At 48.0% G+C, this 24,087-nt stretch overlaps 1 protein-coding gene across 1 annotated transcript in view; it reads right to left on the reverse strand.

The window, feature by feature from the left end:
• Window positions 1-24,087, reverse strand: part of aopep (aminopeptidase O (putative)) — a 473,316-nt gene that overhangs the window by 192,413 nt on the left and 256,816 nt on the right. Inside the window, exons 12-13 of the mRNA XM_070882030.1 lie at window positions 7,472-7,534; window positions 7,032-7,121 (exon numbers count right to left, since the gene is read on the reverse strand). Coding sequence (XP_070738131.1) covers window positions 7,032-7,121; window positions 7,472-7,534 — 153 coding nt within the window. The remainder of the gene's footprint in view (window positions 1-7,031; window positions 7,122-7,471; window positions 7,535-24,087) is intronic.

The raw sequence follows: 24,087 nt of genomic DNA on the forward strand, positions 1-24,087 counted from the left end.
GCCATGGGGTCGAAATTCGGTACCGCTGATTTTGAGGCGGTGTCACCGGCTGAGAGGATTTTTTACCGCCAGGTGTTAGACGCGGCCCCGAAACGTGAAATTCAGTTTTTGCCGCCTGAAAAGTGTATTTTGCAGCGTAAAATCATGGCGTAGCACACTTACCTGGGGCCGGTATGCAGCGTTGAGTGGGCCATTAAGCGTGGCCTCAACATCCGGGCATTAGGCAGCATTTGGAGCTGCACCACACACATAGTAGCGCCACCTGGATTCCACTGCGGCGTTGATTGGGGGCCTCAACACATCGTGGATATATTCACTTCCTACGCACTCACTTGATGGTGAGCATAGCCAACCTTGCAGCAGCAGCTCGTCAGCGAGCCCACACTCCTTGACACCCTGGAGAGGCGGCAGGATTTGCTCAGGACAGAGGCTGGGAAGAGACCACAACCACAGAGGTACAGACGACTATGGAGGGAAATCGCAGAATGAGTGCCTGCGAGTGACACGGTGGCCTGGATAGCCACTCAATGCAGAACGACATGATGAGGCTGGTGAGGGTGAGTATCTTAAATCTTAATCGCGAACATGCTGTGCTCTGAGCGCAAAGTGCACTTTCTGCTCAATGTCGTGTTTCGGAATCCATCCTCTACGTGGGTGAGGCCAGATGCAAGTTTCCCATTTGAAGCCTCACCCACTGCAAGGGCCTGCATGCGCTGAAAAAGTTCCTACTTGGTTCTGCAGACCCATCCCCGCATGATGTTAACTCCTCAGTCTTCTTATGCGTCTGGAAGATGTTAGCCTCCCCGTGAATGTTAGGTCCTGGCCCCCTAATTCAATAATTGCCACAGCAAGTCCACGCAGCGAATAGAAGCTACCTTGAGCTGTAAAGATTCTCACACAGTAACATGTACTAAACTATGTAAGGCACTTGGGACACACTGATAGAAGGGCTCTAACTCAGACGTTCTCTTTAATCTTACAGGCGAAGCTCGCCCACAATCACAGAGAGCAGATGAGGACTGGAGGAGGGGGACTATGAACTCCAGGACCTCACTTTGTTGGAGGAATGCGTCTCGGCCCTGATAGGCGTCACATTGGTGATTTGGCGGCGGGTAAGACCGAACCCCCTCAGGACAGTGACAGTATGTGACAGATTAGGAAAAGGGGAGGTGCAAAGAGACCTGGGTGTCATGGTACATCAGTCATTGAAGGTTGGCATGCAGGTACAGCAGGCGGTTAAGAAAGCAAATGGCATGTTGGCCTTCATAGCGAGGGGATTTGAGTACAAGGGCAGGGAGGTGTTGCTACAATTGTACAGGACCTTGGTGAGGCCACACCTGGAGTATTGTGTAAAGTTTTGGTCTCCTAACCTGAGGAAGGACATTCTTGCTATTGAGGGAGTGCAGCGAAGGTTCACCAGACTGATTCCCGGGATGGCGGGACTGACTTATCAAGAAAGACTGGATCAACTGGGCTTGTATTCACTGGAGTTCAGAAGAATGAGAGGGGACCTCATAGAAACGTTTAAAATTCTGACGGGGTTAGACAGGTTAGATGCAGGAAGAATGTTCCCAATGTTGGGGAAGTCCAGAACCAGGGGACACAGTCTAAGGATAAAGGGGAAGCCATTTAGGACCGAGATGAGGAGGAATTTCTTCACCCAGAGAGTGGTGAACCTGTGGAATTCTCGACCACAGAAAGTTGTTGAGGCCAATTCACTAAATATATTCAAAAAGGAGTTAGATGAAGTCCTTACTACTAGGGGAATCAAGGGGTATGGTGAGAAAGCAGGAATGGGGTACTGAAGTTGCATGTTCAGCCATGAACTCATTGAATGGCGGTGCAGGCTAGAAGGGCCGAATGGCCTACTGCTGCACCTATTTTCTATGTTTCTATGTTTCTTTGCCGTGTCCGGCAGGCCACTTGGGCCTGATACCACAATCATTCAACTCTTTCCATGAGACTGCCATTCTCGAATGTCTTCACCACTCCTGGCTCCCTCCCCTGCAAGTAATCAGTCTTCTATTTGTTTGTGCTTTCAGATAATCAACCAGACACACCTGGGCCTTCATGTCAGCCTTTCATTGATGCTGCCGAGGAGTTGAAGGAAGAGGAGCAGGAGGAGGAGGATGAGGACATCTCCTTCGATGTCACGCAGGAGCCAGTGGCATCTGAAAGTAGGGGCCAGCACCTTTGTTGATGAAGGGGTGATCGGGGAGGCGGGGTGCCGACGTCAGCTGCCAGGTATGTCTGCAGGAGGTGGCAGAGTTCCATCACCACCTTCTTGCGAAACCTCGGCCTTCTTAGGCACTGCTCCTCAAACATGTCAAGGTAAGAATAATGTGCACGGTAAACCCTGCAACTTCACGGCCTCCTGCCCCGCCGCCTGGGATCTCTCCTCTGACCAGCATCCACATTTGCCATAAGCCGTCTCTGCAGCCGGTGCCTTTCAAGTCTTCGCCGCAGGATGACATGGTGTGCGATCACTGCCCCCATAACTTTGCAGAGGTAATAGCGATATGCTAGTTCCAAAGGTACCTGGTATTGAACCCACCAATATCTCCGAAATGCTAGTACTGAAGCTTAGGGGCCATTAGCCGTAGGATGCCAGCACATTCGAACTGTGCAAGCAATCAAAGCAGCACGGAACACGAGCTTCCTGGGCCGGCTGCAACTCCCTTTAAATAACGCCCGGGATTCGTTTCCCCGCCTTGTGCACGGCAACTTTTTCAGGCGCCATCACTGCCAGCCGGTAAGTGAGGCAGCAAAAGTGAATTTGGCGAGACCGATGCCAAGGAGGCGTTGCACGCGTACTGAAGTCATTATTTCCATGGTGGTAGTCGGCGGGGTGGCAAATATTTATGACCTTGAAAAAGGACAACCGAATTTTCCATCAGGCGGCACCCGCGCATAACGCCGCCAGCCTGCCGTTCACACCCCATTGCCGCCTCACTCAGGCCGTATCTGCTGGTGGTAGAAACCGAATTTCGACCCCCATGTCATTTGGGGAAACCTGGACTTCAGGTTTTCCCAATCAGAACCCCTCCCCACCACCCTTGGAAATCCCGCCAGAGTAAAAATTGGGGCCACAGTTTCTATTTTAAATCAACTAGACTAAAAATATTTTTCAGTAGTAACAAGATGATGAGGGAAAAGCTCAAGCAAAAGGACACATTATAAAATGTCCATCATTCTGACTTAAGCTCATCCACAACTCTGCGGCTCATATCCTAACTTGCACCAAGTCCCGTTCACCCATCACCTCTGTGTTCGCTGACCTACATTGGATCCCGGACCAAAGATACAGTAATCACAAAACTGGATTAAGTTAATAAATAATAAAGCATTTGTTTCCTGCAATTCACTTCCTGATGAGCATGGACCTGCAACACAAAAACAAACCCTAATTTGGCAGTGAGGACACAAGATTTACTGATGTGAGAAGGAGAGGATAAAATTACACAAGTGCAGTAGTATGTTACTCTTTAGAGCTTGGAGTTAAGGAAAGCTGCTGTAGCAGAGTGTACGATTTTGATCACAGGTCACACACAGATTACCCAAAGGGTCTTAGGCGTCATAGACCATTACCCAAAAAGGTCTTAGGCGTCATAAGGCATTTTATTAAGGATGGCAGTGCAAATACAGTCAAACACAACCAGGATAGACATAGTAGACATACAACCGTGACAAGAAGTTGGTATTAGTCCTGATCGGACAGACAGCTGGTGACACGAACAGTTCTTTTCTGCACCATCTGCCCTGAAAAACTCTTTAGATATCTCTTTTATTCTCATGGTAGGGGTGGGCCTGGGATGAAATGATGGACAAGACCATTTAACCTAAAAGGGCTCTTCCCAAACCAGGGTTCCCAATGGCTCATCAACACTTAGGTGAAACCCTCCTCTTCACATGTCTTTCCAGAAGGCCCATCTCTCCTTTCATTATCCGCCCAAGGTTGGAGTCAGATGTACCATTCTTGGCCTTCAAATGTTTGTAGCTGCCCGTTATCAGTTATTTTTGTTCACGTCGTTCAAGTAGCTTTAGCTATTGTACCATGGAATGATATCCTTCAATTCTAACACCAGTCTGAAAATACTTTTTTGTCTCAAGTTATTTCGTCCAATTCACCATTTCTTCCAATCCACGATTTCTTACAACTTCCCACCTTGAGAAGGAAATATCCTTATTGACCTCACAATCGGCTTTTGACTAATCTAGCTTGTTCCAAGTTATCCTGCTGATACCATTCCTGCCCAGGGATGCTGGCTGGAATTATAAGCTACTTCCTACCAGTCATGGTGCCCGAATCTACTTATTGCTTTCTCAACTTTGGCATTAGTTCGTTGGGAGACTCAGAAATGAAGATTTCCCCCTTTCTTACAAGAGTAGAAGGAGATTTATTCTGCAGCTAGCAATACTCTACCTGACCTGGGTGCGCCAGTGCAGTCTTCGGTCGCCTGAGGAAAGAAGTGCTTGAAGACCAGGCCCTCAAAACGGTCACCAAGCTCATGGTCTACAGGGCTGTAGTAATACCCACCTTCCTGTATGGCTCAGAAACATGGACCATGTACAGTAGACACCTCAAGTCGCTGGAGAGATATCACCAATGATGTCTCCGCAAGTTCCTACAAATCCCCTGGGAGGACAGACGCACTGTTAGCGTCCTCGACCAGGCCAACATCCCCAGCAATGAAGCACTGACCACACTTGATCAGCTCTGCTGGGCAGGCCACATAGTTCGCATGCCAGACACGAGACTCCCAAAGCAAGCGCTCTACTTGGAACTCCTTCATGGCAAACGAGCCAATGGTGGGCAGCAGAAACATTACAAGGATATCCTCAAAGCCTCCCTGATAAAGTGCAACATCCCCACTGACACCTGGGAGTCCCTGGTCAAAGACCGCCCGAAGTGGAAGAAGTGCATCCGGGAGGACACTGAGCACCTCGAGTCTCGTCGCCGAGAGCATGCAGAAATCAAGCGCAGGCTGCGGAAAGAGTGTGTGGCAAACCAGTCCCATCCACCCCTTCCCTCAACGACTATCTGTCCCACCTGTGACAGAGACTGTGGTTCTCGTATTGGACTGTACAGCCATCTAAGAACTCATGTTAAGAATGGAAGCAAGTCTTCCTCGATTCCGAGGGACTGCCTATGATGATGATGACCTGACCTGGGAGTGTTTGATCCTGACAATGGTTCGCAATACCGTAAAAAATGATCCATTCCCTGGTGTCCTGCTGTCTTTACGTTAATGGGCATAAAATTCACCCAATGTATTTAAAAATAAATTTGAACAAACTCATTCAAGATGAAACCCAAAATATCATAGGACTTGAACCAATTTATTGAAAGAAATCTAATGACAATTCATTCACCAAGTATTAGTTCCATTTTCATAGCCGTATGTATGTCGAACTTTTCAATGCTACTCACACTATTCTCAAGCTGGGAAAGTCAGAGTTCCATTCATAGATACTCAATCACGGATGGTATGTAGTTTACCACCCACTGACTACCTGTATAATTTTCAAAGGCTGAAAAAACTGATGAAATAGTTCATTTGTCATTAAAAAGTAAATTACAGCATAGCAAGATGTTAAAAGTTTGTTTTCAAATTTAAGGATGTACTTTATTGGCAGGGCTTTACACCAGCTGCTTTCATGCTGCAGTCGATGAGCATGTCCATTTTTTCCAAGTTGTCTGGCTATCTGTTCACTGCTGTATATTTGCTTGTTGTACATTATATAATTGTCACTTTTTAAATTCATTCTTGAGGTGTGGGCACCAGTGACAAGGCCAGCATTTATTGCCCCATCCCTTGTTGCCCTGAGTTGGTGGCAATGGGTCTTCTTCTCGAACCGAACATCCTGACACAACTCCCACATTTGTCTTAAACCAGTTTGAGACTGTGTCCTCTTAGCCCACTATTGTGGTTGAACGAAATATTTTTTCTAGATTTACCTTTTCTATACCATTAACCATCATACACACATCCATCAAATCCCCTCTTAGTTACTTCCTTTCGAAGTTGAACAGCCCAAGTTTTTCCAGTCCTTTCTCATAATTCAGTCCTCTCGGAATTAGCAATGTGGCCCTTCTCTGCACTGCCTCTAGGGCTTGAGTGCCTTACTTGTTTCTTGGTGGCCAACATGGGATGCAGTACACAGGATGAGGTCTGACCAAAGGAATGCAAAAAAGTTCAGTGTTCTAATTACTTTGTTGAATGCTGCTAGTCAGCACACAAGATAACACTGTGTCATCACCAAAGGTTTAGCATAACTCTAACCAATCACCGTTGCTGGAAAATGCATGTTGGATAAAGGCAATATGAGGATTAGCTATCATGGCTTTCAGTGGTCAAACAGCCTGACAGCACTCAGTCTAAGCTCACATGAAGAATAGCCACTTGGGAAAGATACCAAAGACTGTTGGTACCTATGGAACCATATCCCAGGATGAGAGGAGACACAAAGGGGAAGAAAATTGGGCAGAACAATTATGGGAAAATACTGCATTAATTTTAAAAATGGTCATGATAAGGCATAACTCAGCAGCATTTTTTAAGTCGACCTCTTTGTCTTTAGTTCCCTTCTATGGTGAACAAATATTTAAATGGTATTGCTTATTACCAGAAATACCATAGTCCCATAAAAGAAACAGCAGTAAGCAAAATATTATCACACAAGCTACAGTCTAGCTAACTAGTTAAAAGACAAATATTTTCTGCTACATCGATTTCAAGTTTGAAAACTATAATCGAAATGTTGGTTTTAAAAAGTTGGGCTGCAGTCAGCCTTTAAACATTCACAAAACATTTTAAAAACATTGAAAATTACAGGAATAAAATATGAGAAAATGGTATTCCAACTCCCGCTTTCTTATATTTTGATTTTCCTTTGTTTCCAACTTCAACCATATTTTTCACCAATCTACCTCTTACCCTTTGGGAAATAAGCATCAGTAATTTAAAAAATAGTTACTACATTTCGGAAGGAAGCTCCAGGATATTTTCAAATAACTTTCACATACATACTTCTCTGAAAGTCACCGCGTCCTTGCGACTGCGCTTCCTTTTCCAGGAGCCTTTTCTGTTCTTTTGACTGACCTCGACCCATTTTGTGACCTAATGTTAATAATAATCATAGTTACTGAAGCAAAACAACATATTTTATCCCACATATTTTTCAGTATTAAGGCAATATGCTCTTCAGACTTTCCATCGCACTAAATATTCCCAACAGGAAATAATTTTAAGACGATGCTGAATGGACTTAGTCCAACAGAGTGCAGAATAGCAGCGTGTCGTGTTGGTGCCTGTTTTCCCCCTCATTAAGGCTACTTCGAATGAATAAGTATATTTTTTAAAAGAAAAAGAGGAGATAAAATGCAACAATGATTGAGATGCGTTAAAACAACTTGACAAATCTCCAGTTAGAATTTGATAACCGCTTGAGGAACAACAGCGTCTCTGACCTCATCCTGCACTTCACGGACCAGTCGATTTTCTGTCCACTTCACAGCGTCATCCAAGAGAGGCTAAAGGGGAGAAAAAAGGCTGAAATTTCACATTTTAAAACCTCGAGCTGTAACTTTAGCTTACCTTTTGTTATAATTAAATCCGCTCACGTCCCTTTTGATTGCGTTTCAGCCCAGACGACAAGCAGTTACCAGAATCCGGTATGTGACAGTGCTCTCTCCGGCAGGGTGTCGGTCTCAATCTCCACACCCCACCTCCCACCCAGGGAAAATTACCGCGAAACGAATTTGCGACGCCTCCAATACCGGAATTTGATGTCTTATGACAACAGCAAGAACTAATGATTACCATTTTCCCCACCCCTTTCCTCCTTTATTAAAAGTTCACATTTTCGCTTCCTTTCCATCCATTTGTGTCGCGGCTGCTCTGTCGAGCTGAGCAGGGACGTATCGGTGGTGCTACACGTGGCCGGGCACTGCTGTCGCTGTGGAGGCGCGAGGGTGCCGGCTGGGACCGCTGACACAACGTTCCACACCGAGCGGAGCAGCTGATCGCGAGCGGCGGCATCCCCGGGGACAGGGGACAACACACTCGGAGCCTATTGAAGGCGGGTTTCCAAATATATGTTAAAAGCAAATAAAGTAGACTCGCTCGTATCCGTGCGAGTTTTCAGGGGCAAAAAACTCAGCTTCGTGGGTTTTTTTGTTTGGTGCGGTACCGCCCCGTGTGTAGGTGGGTGGTGAGTGGGAGCTGGGGAATGTGAAAGTGAACCTGATCCAACATTGATCATTCAGCCAGCAAAAGCCTCATTGTCCTTCGGATACCAAACATAACTTCTGTACTGCCCCAGCTAACCGCTGTCAGTCTACACAATAACAGAACACTTCTATTCAGTGCTGCCAACATGGCAAGTTAATACAAATAGAGTAAATACTTTTACGATTTTGCATTCAAGCGATACAGTTTAATCTTCAGTAAGCCACTTCTGTGTCCACTGAAACGCTAAAAAGACATGCGACTTACATTAACATTTCATTTTGGATTCCGATTATGTGTATACATTTCGCCCAGATTACACGCATCGCTGTGAAATTAGTTAGTTTGCAGTCAGACTCACACTTTACAGTATATCTCCCGTGGTAATTTTAATATGTTTATAACTGCTACGTGAAAGTTAAACCAATAGAAACACGTTTTCTTAACAATAAGATAAAACTGCATTCAATTTAACGCGTCAGAAATGCACACAGTGCAGTTCTATGATTATTATACCATCAGTTTTTACAACAACAACTTGTATTTATATAGCGCCTTTAATGCAGCAAAACGTCCCAAGACACATCACAGGAGCATTATCAAACAAAATTTGACACCAAGCCACATAACAACATAACAACATAAAAATAGGAGCAGGAGCAGGATATTCCACCATTCGAGCCTGCTCTACCATTCAATAAGATCATGGCTGATCTACCTCAAATCCACCTTCCTGCACGATTCCCATATCCTTGATTTCCTTAATATCCAAAAATTTATTGATTTCTGTCTTGAATATACTCAACAACTTAGCATCTACAGCCCTTTGGGTCGAGAATTCCGAGGATTCACAATACTTTGAGTGAAGAAATTTCTCATCTCAGACCGAAATGGCCCATCGGTTGTTCTGAGACTGTGACCCCTGGTTGTTGCCAGTGGAAACACCCTCTCAGCATCTACACTGTCAAGCCCCTCAAGAATTTCATATGTTTTAATGAGATCACCTCTCATTCTTCTAAACTTTAGGGAATATAAGCCTTATCTATTCAATCTCCCCTCAGGACAGTCCCCCACCCTCCCAGGTATCAGTCTAGTGAAACTTCATTGCACTCCCGCTATGACAAGTGGGAGCAATTATTTCAGCTGGAGGGCCACTTAACAAGTTTTGGTGAGCTGTTGAGGGCCGCCCACCAATGTTCCCCCTAAGGCCAGTGGCCGCACGGTTGCTCACCAATCGCGGGGACCCGCACAGGCCGCTCCCTCCCTCCTGTCACTGGAATGGATATTGCGCATGCGCGGCTGCATAGTGGCCGGCCGCGCAGCAAATTTAAACGGACCCCGCACGCAAAACAATTAGATGGAACATTGCATAAACATAAACATTGCATAAACATAAATTCAGATAGTAGTCAGATGCTATCTTAAATACACATGAATTCTATACTGCTTAAAAATGAACCAAAGATAAAAGTTGAAAATGTTGTGGTATCTTCTGGTCTCGCTAAATCAGTGCTGTGAAATAGAACTGTATCCTCTTTAGAGCCTGTGTCAGCATCAATTTCCCACCTCAGTCATCCTTATGTCTCTCTGCAAAGATTACTGTTGCAATTCCAATTGGTGCCAGATGAGAACTCCCCTGACGTCGTACTCTGGGTACGGGGAGAGGAAAGATACAGCGCCGGTCACTTTCTCTGGTTAAAGAGTCATGGAGATGAGCAGCCATGACTCCACTCTAAACCGGATAGGGCATATTCGAGTACGCAATGCAGTATCCAGTGTCTCTCCATTTTAAAAAAAAATCTGTTTTTCTATTTCTCCTACCAAAGTGGATAACTTCACATTTCTCCATCTGCCGTGTTCTTCCCCATTCACTTAACATGTCTATATCCCTTTGCAGCCTCTTTGCATTCTCCTCACAATTTACATCCCCACCTAGCTTTGAATCATCAGCAAACTTGTATACATTACACTTCGTCCCTTTCATCTAAGTCATTGATATACCCCACTAGTTAATGCCTGCCAACCAGAAAATGACCGGTTTAATCCTACTCTGTTATCTGTTAACCAATTCTCAATCCATGCTAATATATTAGCCCCAATCCCGTGAGCCCTAATTTTGTCGAATAAACTCGTATGTGGCACCTTTTCGAATGATTTTTGAAAATCCAAATATACTACATCCACTGGTTCCCCCTTATCTACCCTGCTAGTTACAACCTCAAAAATCAGCTTTGTCAAACACGATTTTCCTTTCATAATTCATGTTGACTCTGCCTAATCATATTATGCTTTTCTAAGTACCCTGTTACAACGTTACTAATAATAGACTCCAGCATTTTCCCACTACTGATGTCAGGTTAACTGGTCTATAGTTCCCTGTTTTCTCTCTCACTCCTTTCTTGAATAACGCAGTTACATTTGCTACCTTGCAACCGGTGAGGATTTTTCTAGAATCTAGGGAATTTTGGAAGATCAAAACCAATACATCCATTATATCTGTAGCCATCTCTTTTAAAACCCAAGGATGTAGGCCATCAGGTCCTGGGGATTTGTCGGCTTTTAGTCTTATTAATCTCTCCAGTCGGAAATGCGGCAGTCAAATTGCGCACAAACAAGCTCCCACAAACAGCAATGTGGTTATGACCAGATAATCTGTTATTGTTATATTGATTGAGGGAAAAATATTGGCCAGGACACCAGGGAGAACTCTCCTTGCTCCTTCTTTGAAATAGTGCTGTGGGATCTTTTACGTCTATTTGAGGGGGCAGATGGGCCCAGTTTAACATCTCTTTCAAAGAAATCAAACTTTTAATTAAACACTGAAGGCAAGACCTTTGAAGTCGTGGGAATACTCAATGTATAAAGGCAGGAACATTGGAAACATTGTTTGTAACATCCTGCACTCTCAATCTTCCCATAGTATGCACAATGCGACCATCAGACCCTAGGTCCTACATTACCAGACCCGAGACCAGATCCTACAATACAATAGTGACTACACTCCAAAAGTACTTCATTGGCTGAAAAGCGCTTCGAGACGTCCGGTGGTCGTGAAAGGTGCTATATAAATCCAAGTCTGCCTTTCTTTCAGTACTATTTCTTTACTAATACTAATTTCTTTAAGTTCCTCGTTCTCACAAGACCCCTTGGTTCCCCACTATTTCCAGAATGTTTTTTGTGTCTTCTTCCGTGAAGACAGATACAAAGTATTTGTTTAATGTCTCTGCCATTTACTTATTCTCATTATAATTTCTCCAATCTCAGCCTGTAAGGGACCCACACTTACTTTCATTCATCTCTTCTTTTTTACATACCTATAGAACTTTTTACAATCAATTTTTATTTCTCTTGCTAGTTTACTCTCATGTTCTCTCTTCTCTCTTTTCATCAATTTCTTGGTCATCTTTTGCTGAATTCTAAAATCCTCCCAACCCTCAGACTTACTTCTCTTTTTTGCAACATTATAAGCTTCTTCCTTTAATCTAATACTATCAGCATCACAGCAACACTGGTATAATTCTTAGAGATTACACTGGAATAGGCAATATAGTCAGTGAAGGAATAACACAATAACATGTAGAACCAAGGAATATGAGGTTGAGAGGGGTAAAACAGACACACAAATATAAACTTAATTTATGTAATTATTATTTTATTGAAACACATAAAATTCTTAAGAGGGTTGACAGCATTAATGCTGAGAGGCTGTTTTCCCGGCTGAAAAGTCTAGAACTAGGGAGCAGATTCTCGAGATAAGGGGTTTGCCATTTAAGACTGAGATGAGGAGAAATTTCTTATTCAGAGGGTGGTGAATCTTTGGAATTCTCTACCCGAGAGGACTGTGGATGCTCAGTCGTTGAGTATATTTAACACAGAGATCGATAGATTTTTGAATACTAAAGAAATCAAGAGATATGGGGATAGTGCAGGAAAGTGGAGTTGAGGTAGATGATCAGCCATGATCTTATTGAATGGCGGAGCAGGCTCAAGGGGCCGAATGACTTACTCCTACTTCTTATATTGTTCTAAGAAAGATACACCAACCAGTTCCAATGTGCCATAAATTGCTGGACAATTTCCTCCACCGTCAGCCTCCCCAAAACAATTTTAAATGATCATCTCATCATAAGCCTCGCCATGTATAACATGAATTTTCTGGATTTGTGCAGTTAATATGAAATAATCTCACAGTAACCACTTAGGACAGGTAATTCATTTCATAGGGATCCTGCTAATGATGTCATTTATGATCCTGCAATGCCACTCAACCTCGGAGGCTCTGAAAGGGAACAAATTAAACTAAAGTCTCATTCCTGCAGGTAGTAAATTGTTCCTAGGTTTTTAAATTTTAATTCTTTTTCTTACTTTTCTTTAATGACTCCTTTTTCTCTCTTAATCCACTCTCTTTTTTTCCCTCTCTTTATTTCTTTTTCTGTATCTAATTTGACTCTAATTCACCTTATTTCCTCGCCTAGCCTTTCTCTAGCCACTGACTCCATCCCTCTCCCTAACATCTGTCAGAGACTGAATCACACTGTTCACAACCTTGGTGTCATATTTGATGCTGAAATGAGCTTCCGACCACATTTTCGCGGTATAACTAAAACCGCCTATTTCCATCTCCATAACATTGTCCGTCTCCGTCCTTGCCTCAGCTTATCTGCTGCTGATTCTTTATCCATACCTTTGTTACCTCTAGACTTGACTATTCCAATGCACTCCTGGCTAGCCTCCCATGTTCTACCCTACGTAAACTTGAGGTCATCCAAAACTCTACTGCCAGTGTCCTAACATGCACCAAGTCCCGTTCACTCATCACTCCTATGCTCGCTGACCGACATTGGCTCCCGGTTAAGCAATGCCTCAATTAAAAAATTCTCATCCTTGTTTTCAAATTCTTACATGGCGTTGCCCCTCCCTATCTCTAATCTTCTCCAGCCCCACAACCACCCCGAGATACCTGCACTCCTCTAATTCTGCCTTCTTGAGCATGCCTGATTATAATCTCAACCATTGGTGGCCATGCCTTCTGTTGCCTAGGCCCTAAGCTCTGGAATTCCCTGCCTAAACTTCTCTGCCTCCCCACCTCTCTTTCCACCTTTAAGGCACTCCTTAAAACCTACCCCTTTGACCAAGCTTTTGGTCATCTGCCCTAATTTCTCTTCATGCGACTCGGTGTTAATTTTTTTGTCTTATAATACTTCTGTGAGGGGCCTAGGGATGTTTTACTATGTTCAAGGCGCAATATAAATATGCGTTGTTGTTGTACTTCCTTCTCTGTCATTCTCTGTTTCTTTCTCTATCCTTATCTTGCATTGGTTTAGAAGATAGACCATTTAAACCGGCATTCACAATGTCCCAGATGCTTTTTTGCCTCTACCTCTAAAGGGAGTTAAAATCTTTTTTAAAGCATTCTTGGATAGGTATTCCTCTGGGAATTTAATCTTGAGGTGCTAGAGATTTTGACAGCCATTGTTAATGCTGTGCTATCCTGTTAGTCTAGCTGCAGGTCAGTGGTAAGCACAACTCTATTGTAATCTCCCCGATGAATCTCAGCCTGTATACATTACACCTCAGTTGAGTACTGGTAAGACTGTCTTTGTCTATACATATCGTTGGGTGATAATGGTTGTTGTTTGTAATCCTCCTGTGCTGTTCTCAGATGTTGATGGCATCCCTCCATTGCTCCGCCTTCTTTTATTCCTCCAAATAGTACAAGTAAAAATGGACTTCCATAAGAACACTGTCTCAATTAGTAGGTCAACTCTGTAGCTGAATAGCTAAAGATGAATTTGAAAAAGAATTGGGGATCTTAATATAGTGCTTCAGTCAGATCTTGAGTACTGCATTCTGTTCTGGTCAGCAAGGGAGACATTCAAGTGCTGGAGAGCATTTAAGTACAGAAGAGCCAAAAAGTTGATCCCTAATAGCAAAGGTTTGAGTTATGAGAAAAGGCTGGAGAAACTTGGGCTTTTCAGCCTTGAAAGGAGGCAACTGGGTTGTGATCTTATAGAATTATATCAAACAGTATAAAAATTGTAAATCCAGAAAATTATTTTGAATTAAATTGCAAGCGTAATCCAATAAACCACAGGTCCAAGCTATAAAAGGCAAATTTAGGATGGATAGAAACATAGAAACATAGAAAATAGGTGCAGGAGTAGGCCATTCGGCCCTTCGAGCCTGCACCGCCATTCAATGAGTTCATGGCTGAACATGCAACCTCAGTATCCCATTCCTGCTTTCTCGCCATACCCCTTGATCCCCCTAGTAGTAAGGACTACATCTAACTCCTTTTTGAATATATTTAGTGAATTGGCTCAACAACTTTCTGTGGTCGAGAATTCCACAGGTTCACCACTCTCTGGGTGAAGAAGTTTCTTCTCATCTTAGTCCTAAATGGCTTACCCCTTATCCTTAGACTGTGATCCCTGGTTCTGGACTTCCCCAACATTGGGAACATTCTTCCTGCATCTAACCTGTCTAAACCCGTCAGAATTTTAAACGTTTCTATGAGGTCCCCTCTCATTCTTCTGAACTCCAGTGAATACAAGCCCAGTTGATCCAGTCTTTCTTGATATGTCAGTCCCGCCATCCCGGGAATCAGTCTGGTGAACCTTCGCTGCACTCCCTCAATAGCAAGAATGTCCTTCCTCAAGTTAGGAGACCAAAACTCTACACAATACTCCAGGTGTGGCCTCACCAAGGCCCTGTACAACTGTAGCAATACCTCCCTGCCCCTGTACTCAAATCCCCTCGCTATGAAGGCCAACATGCCATTTGCTTTCTTAACCGCCTGCTGTACCTGCATGCCAACCTTCAATGACTGATGTACCATGACACCCCGGTCTCGTTGCACCTCCCCTTTTCCTAATCTGTCACCATTCAGATAATAGTCTGTCTCTCTGTTTTTACCACCAAAGTGGATAACCTCACATTTATCCACATTATACTTCATCTGTCACGCATTTGCCCACTCACCTAACCTATCCAAGTCACTCTGCAGCCTCATAGCATCCTCCTCGCAGCGCACACTGCCACCCAACTTAGTGTTATCCGCAAATTTGGAGATACTACATTTAATCCCCTCGTCCAAATCATTAATGTACAGTGTAAACAGCTGGGGCCCCAGCACAGAACCTTGCGGTACCCCACTAGTCACTGCCTGCCATTCTGAAAAGTACCCATTTACTCCTACTCTTTGCTTCCTGTCTGACAACCAGTTCTCAATCCATGTCAGCACACTACCCCCAATCCCATATGCTTTAACTTTGCACATTAATCTCTTGTGTGAGACCTTGTCGAAAGCCTTCTGAAAGTCCAAATATACCACATCAACTGGTTTTGCCTTGTCCACTCGACTGGAAACATCCTCAAAAAATTCCAGAAGATTTGTCAAGCATGATTTCCCTTTCACAAATCCATGCTGACTTGGACCTATCATGTCACCTCTTTCCAAATGCACTGCTATGACATCCTTAATAATTGATTCCATCATTTTACCCACTACCGATGTCAGGCTGACCGGTCTATAATTCCCTGTTTTCTCTCTCCCTCCTTTTTTAAAAAGTGGGGTTACATTGGCTACCCTCCACTTGATAGGAACTGATCCAGAGTCTATGGAATGTTGAAAAATGACTGTCAATGCATCCGCTATTTCTAAGGCCACCTCCTTAAGTACTCTGGGATGCAGTGCATCAGGCCCTGGGGATTTATCGGCCTTCAATCCCATCAATTTCCCCAACATAAATTCCCGACTAATAAGGATTTCCCTCAGTTCCTCCTTCTTACTAGACCCTCTGACCCCTTTTATATCCGGAAGGTTGTTTGTGTCCTCCTTAGTGAATACCGAACCAAAGTACTTGTTCAATTGGTCTGCCATTTCTTTGTTCCCCATTATGACTTCCCCTGATTCTGACTGCAGGGGACCTACGTTTGTCTTTACTAACCTTTTTCTCTTTACATATCTATAGAAGCTTTTGCAGTCCATTTTAATGTTCCCTGCAAGCTTCCTCTCGTACTCTATTTTCCCTGCCCTAATCAAACCCTTTGTCCTCCTCTGCTGAGTTCTAAATTTCTCCCAGTCCCCAGGTTCACTGCTATTTCTGGCTAATTTGTATGCCAGTTCCTTGGCTTTAATACTATCCCTGATTTCCCTTGATAGCCACGGTTGAGCCATTTTTACGCCAGACAGGGATGTACAATTGTTGTAGTTCATCCATGCGGTCTCTAAATGTCTGCCATTGCCCATCCACTGTCAACCCCTCAAGTATCATTCGCCAATCTATCCTAGCCAATTCACGCCTCATACCTTCAAAGTTACCCTTCTTTAAGTTCTGGACCATGGTCTCTGAATTAACTGTTTCATTCTCCATCCTAATGTAGAATTCCACCATATTATGGTCACTCTGCCCCAAGGGGCCTCGCACAACGAGATTACTAATTAATCCTCTCTCATTACACAGCACCCAGTCTAAGATGGCCTCCCCCCTAGTTGGTTTCTCGACATATTGGTCTAGAAAACCATCCCTTATGCACTCCAGGAAATCCTCCTCCACCGATAATCAGGAAGTTCTGCTTTACACAAAGGTGGTCAACACATGTAGTGGTCTTCTGGATACAGTAATGAAGCTGAAAGCCTTGGGATTATTTATGAACCAATTGGATGCTGCAATGGGGACTGTAGAATTATTCTGGATGGAAGTCCATCCTCACCAGTAATTATCTTGTGATCTCAGTGGGACAGCAGTAGGGATGCTGCAGTTGGCCACAATATTCTTTGGTTACCGAGGAGAAAATCAACTTGTATTTCCACTCGTGATTATCATCCAAGATTCTTACTATGGATGTGCAAACAGGATGCAAGAACAGGACCTGGCTTCGCTGTGGTGCTCCCTATGATCCAATGGCTAATGGAGTCAGTGAAAAACACCCCTGGAAACATATTCCAGCAGGAGAGGAGAGCAAGGATAAAAAATGCAAAGAAAAACCTTTTCCTCTGCAAGTTATCTCCTCACAGCAGTGTAATTCTAATGAAGAATTAAGAGGAGCAAGCAATCAAAGTGCATCCCAGCAGCATATAATGCTGCATGACAGTACTGCATAGTAAGGGAAGGAAAGTCCAGGGAGCAGTATTTTTCCCATTTTACAGAATGTATAGAAGTGACTCTGTGATCTGGAGCATCCAGCAGGGAACTCAGGGAATCGGGGGTGCATACCAACTGGCAAGAAAAGTGACTCATTTACAATTCAACTGAAGCTGATGTTTACTTTTTTTTAAATTGGAGATTATTTTGAGCAAATGAATGTTACTAAAATGATAATCTAAGAGCCTATATCAGTTATCAGCTCAGGTTGCTTGAATGGAGCACTTGTGACTGCTTTGATTGATTGCTATGCAAAGGAAAAATAAACACTGTTGAAGTGTTCCATTTTCAATTGTCACAATAATCAATATTCCATTGCAAATTGCAGGAAATAGAATAAATCAACCACTTTATTGAAATTATGGCACTATTTAACCTCTTTCCAGCAACAAGTTTTGCCCAAGCTTAATCCCAAAATTGTATTTTAATTTGAGAGGTTTTTAAAAAAAAGTGTTGAATTTTGCTTAATCTAAAATAACTAAATGTTATCGTGACTTGAGTAAATGGCCATACTCTAAATTTGTATTTAGTTTTCCCTTTTCTGGTTGTTTTTTTTTTTACAGTATTTTTACTTAACATTATGGCCAGAATTTTCAGAACTAAGAACGGATGGGTCGGAGGTGTGACGGGGTGGGGGGGTGGGTAAGTGAAAGTTGAAAAAATTTAAACCCCAACCCGCCCACTTTCACTTTTCACTCAGGTAGAACAGGGTAGGGGGGGCGGGCTGCCAACTTGCAGCCAGGAGGCGGGTTGACAATTTAAATATTATAATGATGTCCGAAACCTCCATTTTAATTGCAGGCAATCGGGATCCCGGGACTCAGGATTCCTGGTGGCTGCAATGAGATGGCTTCAGCCTCAGGGGACCAGGAAGAGGAGAGGTACTTTGTCCCGGCCACCAAGATCCCCATCATCAGCCTGGCCCTCCCCGGGATCAGGGATCCGAACCCCCTCCACCCCCAGAGATCAGGCCACCCTGCTCGCCCGGAACTACTCCCCCCTTTCCCCCTCCCTCCCCTCCCTCTTCCCCCACTCCCTCCCCCTTCCCCCTCCTCCTCCCTCTCTCCCCTTCCCCCCCCTCCTGTCCCTCTCTTCCCCACTCCCTCTATCCACCCCTCCACCCTCCTCCTCCCTCTCTCCCCCTTCCCTCACTCCTCTCCCTCTCTCCCCCCTCCCCTCCCTCTCTCTCCCTCCTCCCCCTCCCTCTCCCCCCCCTCTCTTCCCCCCCCTTTCCCCCTCCCCTCACTCTCTCCCCCCTTTCCCCCCTCCCCTCACTCTCTTCCCCCCTTCCCTCCCTCTCTCCCCCTTCCCTCTCTCCTCTCCCCCCCCTCTCCCCCTCCCCTCCACTCTCTCCCCCCACTATCTCCCCCCTTTCCCCCTCCCCTCCCTCTCTCCCCCTTCCCACCCTCCTCTCCCTCTCTCCCCCTTCCCACCCTCCTCTCCCCCTCCCTCTCTCCCCCCTTCCCCCCTCCCCCCTCCCTCTCTCCCTTCCCCCCCCTCCTGTCCCTCTCTTCCCCACTCCCTCTATCCACCCCTCCACCCTCCTCCTCCCTCTCTCCCCCTTCCCTCACTCCTCTCCCTCTCCTCCCCCCTCCCCTCCCTCTCTCTCCCTCCTCCCCCTCCCTCTCCCCCCCCTTCCCCCTCCCTCTCTTCCCCCCCCCCTTTCCCCCTCCCCTCACTCTCTCCCCCCTTTCCCCCCTCCCCTCACTCTCTCCCCCCTTTCCCCCCTCCCCTCACTCTCTTCCCCCCTTCCCTCCCTCTCTCCCCCCTCCCTCTCTCCTCTCCTCCACTCTCGCCCCCCACTATATCCCCCCTTTCCCCCTCTCCTCCCTCTCTCCCCCTTCCCACCCTCCTCTCCCCCCTCCCTCTCCCCCCTTCCCCCCTTCTACCCCCCTCCCCCTCTCCCCCCTTCCCCCCCTCCCTCTCTCCCCCCTCCACTCCCTCTCCCCCCTTTCCCCCTACCCTCACTCTCTCCCCCCTTTCCCCCTACCCTCACTCTCTCCCCCCTTTTCCCCTCCCCTCACTCTCTCCCCCCTTTCCCCCTCCCCTCACTCTCTCCCCCCTTCCCCCTCCCCTCACTCTCTCCCCCTTTCCCCCTCCCCTCACTCTCTCCCCCTTTCCCCCTCCCCTCACTCTCTCCCCCTTTCCCCCTCCCCTCACTCTCTCCCCCTTTCCCCCCGTCACTCCCTCTCCCCCTCTTTCCCCTCCCCTCACTTCCCTCTCCCCCCTTCCCCCCTTTCCCCTCCCCTCACTCCCCCCTTTCCCCTCCCCTCACTCTCTCTCCCCCCCTTTCCCCTCCCCTCACTCTCTCTCCCCCCCTTTCCCCTCCCCTCACTCTCTCTCCCCCCCTTTCCCCTCCCCTCACTCTCTCTCCCCCCCTTTCCCCCTCCCCTCACTCTCTCCCCCCCTTTACCCCTCCCCTCACTCTCTCCCCTTTCCCCCTCAGTCTCTCCCCCTTTTCCCCCTCAGTCTCTCCCCCCTTTCCCCCTCCCCTCACTCTCGCCCCCCTTTCCCCCTCCCCTCACTCTCTCCCCCCTTTCCCCCTCCCCTCACTCTCTCCCCTTTCCCCCTCCCCTCACTCTCTCCCCCCTTTCCCCCTCCCCTATTTCCCCCTCCCCTCACTCTCTCCCCCCTTTCCCCCTCCCCTCACTCTCTCTCCCCTTTCCCCCGCCCCTCACTCTCTCTCCCCCTCTCCCCTCACTCTCTCCCCCCCTCCCTTTACTCTCTCTCCACCCCCTCCCCCTCCTCCCCTCACTCTCTCTCCCCCCCCTCTCTTCCCCCCTTCCCCCCCTCCCCCTCCCTCTCTCCCCCCCCCTCCCCCTCTCCCCCCTTCCCCCCTCCCTCTCTCCCCCCTTACCCCCCTCCCTCCTCCCCTCCCTCCCCTCACTCTCTCCCCCCTTTCCCCCTCCCATCACTCTCTCCCCCCTTTCCCCCTCCCCTCACTCTCTCCCCCCCTTTCCCCTCCCCTCACTCTCTCCCCCCTTTCCCCCTCCCATCACTCTCTCTCCCCCGCTTTCCCCCTCCCCTCACTCTCTCTCCCCCCCTTTCCCCTCCCCACACTCTCTCTCCCCCCTTTCCCCTCCCCTCACTCTCTGTCGCCCCCTTTCCCTCCCCTCACTCTCTCTCGCCCCTTTCCCCTCCCCTCACTCTCTTTCCCCCCCCTTTCCCCTCCCCTCACTCTCTCTCATCCCCTTTCCCCTCCCCTCACTCTCTCTCCCCCCTTTCCACCTCCCCTCACTCTCTCCCCCCTTTCCGCTTCCCTCACTCTCTCTCCCCCCCTCTCTTCCCCCCTTTCCCCCACCTCCTCTCCCCCCTCCCCCCCTCCTCCCCTCTCTCCCCCCTTTCCCCCACCCCTCACTCTCTCCCCCCTTTCCCCCTCCCCTCACTCACTCTCTCCCCCCTTTCCCCCTCCCCTCACTCTCACCCCCCTTTCCCCCTCCCCTCACTCTCACCCCCCTTTCCCCCTCCCCTCACTCTCTTCCCCCCTTTCCCCCTCCCCTCACTCTCTTCCCCCCTTTCCCCCTCCCCTCACTCTCTCCCCCCTTTCCCCCTCCCTTCACTCTCTCCCCCCTTTCCCCCTCCCCTCACTCTCTGCCCCCTTTTCCCCCTCCCCTCACTCTCTGCCCCCTTTCCCCCTCCTCTCACTCTCTCCCCCCTTTCCCCCTCCCCTCACTCTCTCCCCCCTTTCCCTCTCCCCCCTTTCCCCCTCCCCTCACTCTCTCTCCCCCCTTTCCCCCTCCCCTCACTCTCTCTCCCCCCTTTTCCCCTCCCCTCACTCTCTCTCCCCCCTTTCCCCCTCCCCTCACTCTCTCCCCCCTTTCCCCCTCCCCTCACTCTCTCCCCCCTTTCCCCTCCCCTCACTCTCTCTCTACCCTTTCCCCCTCCCCTCACTCTCTCTCCCCCCTTTCCCCCTCCCCTCACTCTCTCTCCCCCCCCTTTCCCCTCCCCTCACTCTCTCTCTCCCCCCCTTTCCGCTCCCCTCACTCTCTCTCCCCCCCTTTCCCCCCTTTCCCCCTCCCCTCAGTCTCTCCCCCCTTTCCCCCTCCCCTCACTCTCTCCCCCCTTTCCCCCTCCCCTCACTCTCTCCCCCCTTTCCCCCTCCCCTCACTCTCTCCCCCCTTTCCCCCTCCCCTCACTCTCTCCACCCTTTCCCCCTCCCCTCACTCTCTCCCCCCTTTCCCCCTCCCCTCACTCTCTCCACCCTTTCCCCCTCCCCTCACTCTCTCCCGCCTTTCCCCCTCCCCTCACTCTCTCCACCCTTTCCCCCTCCCCTCACTCTCTCCCCCCTTTCCCCCTCCCCTCACTCTCTCCCCCCCTTTCCCCCTCCCCTCACTCTCTCCCCCCCTTTCCCCCTCCCCTCACTCTCTCCCCCCTTTCCCCCTCCCCTCACTCTCTCCCCCTTTTCCCCTCCCCTCACTCTCTCCCCCCTTTCCCCCTCCCCTCACTCTCTCTCCCCCCCTTTCCCCCTCCCCTCACTCTCTTCCCCCCTTTCCCCCTCCCCTCACTCTCTCCACCCTTTCCCCCTCCCCTCACTCTCTCCCCCTTTCCCCCTCCCCTCACTCTCTCCACCCTTTCCCCCTCCCCTCACTCTCTCCACCCTTTCCCCCTCCCCTCACTCTCTCCCGCCTTTCCCCCTCCCCTCACTCTCTCCACCCTTTCCCCCTCCCCTCACTCTCTCCCCCCTTTCCCCCTCCCCTCACTCTCTCCCCCCTTTCCCCCTCCCCTCACTCTCTCCCCCCCTTTCCCCCTCCCCTCACTCTCTCCCCCCTTTCGCCTCCCCTCACTCTCTCCCCCCTTTCCCCTCCCCTCACTCTCTCCCGCCTTTCCCCCTCCCCTCACTCTCTCCCCCCCTTTCCCCCTCCCCTCACTCTCTCCCCCCTTTCCCCCTCCCTCTCTCCCTCCCCTCACTTCCCCCCCCTTTCCCCCTCCCCTCACTCTCTCTCCCCCCCCCTCTCTTCCCCCCCTTTCCCCCTCCCTCCCACCCCTTTCCCCCTTCCCTCACTCTCTCCCCCCTTTCCCCCTCCCCTCACTCTCTCCCCCCTTTCCCCCTCCCCTCACTCTCTCCCCCCTTTCCCCTCCCCTCACTTTCTCCCCCCTTTCCCCCTCCCCTCACTCTCTCCCCCCTTTCTCCCTCCCCTCACTCTCTCCCCCCTTTCCCCCTCCCCTCCCTTTCATCCTCCCCTCACTCTCTCTCCCCCCTTTCCCCCTCCCCTCACTCTCTCCCCCCTTTCCCCCTCCCCTCACTCTCTTCCCCCCTTTCCCCCTCCCCTCACTCTCTCTCCCCCCTTTCCCCCTCCCCTCACTCTCTCCCCCCTTTCCCCCTCCCCTCACTCTCTCTCCCCCCTTTCCCCCTCCCCTCACTCTCTCCCCCCTTTCCCCCTCCCCTCACTCTCTTCCCCCCTTTCCCCCTCCCCTCACTCTCTCCCCCCTTTCCCCTCCCTCTCTCCCTCCTCTCACTCTCTCTTCCCCCCTCCTTTCCCCCTCCCCTCACTCTCTTTCTTTCTTCCCCCCCCCTCCCCGATTCGGCCCTGGTGTCGGGGATCGGACCCCTACCCGGGGATTGCAACTCCCCTCCCACCCTAGGGACATGGATCGGACCCCCCACCCCCAGGGTATCAGACACCACTGCGTGCTGGGAAACCTGACTTTCCAGGTTTCCTGCCATCTCCCGGGAACATTCAGCCCTATTAAATAGAATTACACAAAATCTGCAGCACAGAAACAGGCCATTTGACCAACCAGTCCATGCTCATATTTATACTCCACAGGGGCCTCCTCCCACTTTAATTACCCCTTCTTATCTTGCTCCATATCCGTCCATTCCCTTCTCCTTCATGTACGCATCAAGCCTCCCCTCAAATGTGCCAATACTATCTACTTCAACCAGTGACAGTGAGTTCCAAATTCTCACCACTCCCTGTGTAAAGAGATTCTTCCTATGTTCTTTATTTGCTCTGTTCGTGGTTATTTTATATTTATGCTCTCCTGTTCTGGACTCACCCACAAGTGAAAACAGTTTCTCCATATCCCCCCGAACAAGCTCCTTCATTATTTTAAAGATTTCTCTCAGGTCTCCTTTAATCTTCTCTTTCCAGAGCCTCCTCAATCTTTCCTACTGGTTGCAACCTCTCAATTCTGGTAAAGTCTTAAAAATCTTCTCTGCAATTTCTCCAGTGCTTCAATATCCTTTTTGTAGTCTAACTAACTATATAAATGTAACATTACCTCTCTGCTGTTATATTATTTATTAATTTGTCTGATGCATGGATTTATTTTGTAAAGCCGTTATTAAATCCTAAAATAGCTTGCATCCTGTATTTGAATTTGCATTCAATAGAATTTTTTTTTACATAAAACCTTTCAAAAATAATTCTTCAATGAATTGATTTGCACTCGGACTTTGGTAAACACCCACACATGCAAAATAGAGTAGGTATAAACACAGCATACTTGAATCTAAATACAAGCAATTTAGATACTACTGATGTTAGTACGTACAAAAGAGAAATTACCTTTGGTAATCCTGCTACATCCAGCCAGTCTTGATAAATAGCTTCTAAAGACAGTCCCTGACTATGGTGAACAAAACAAAAGGAGAAATCTTAGTAAAATGTCAAACTTTCTGAATATAAAAAAGAGCATGAGAAATTCTTGAAATGTGTACAAGAGAACTTTATTAATTAGTGTGTTTCCAGCCCAAAGGAAGGAAG

This window comes from Pristiophorus japonicus, chromosome 1 (assembly GCF_044704955.1).
Source record: "Pristiophorus japonicus isolate sPriJap1 chromosome 1, sPriJap1.hap1, whole genome shotgun sequence".
NCBI lineage: Eukaryota > Metazoa > Chordata > Chondrichthyes > Pristiophoridae > Pristiophorus > Pristiophorus japonicus.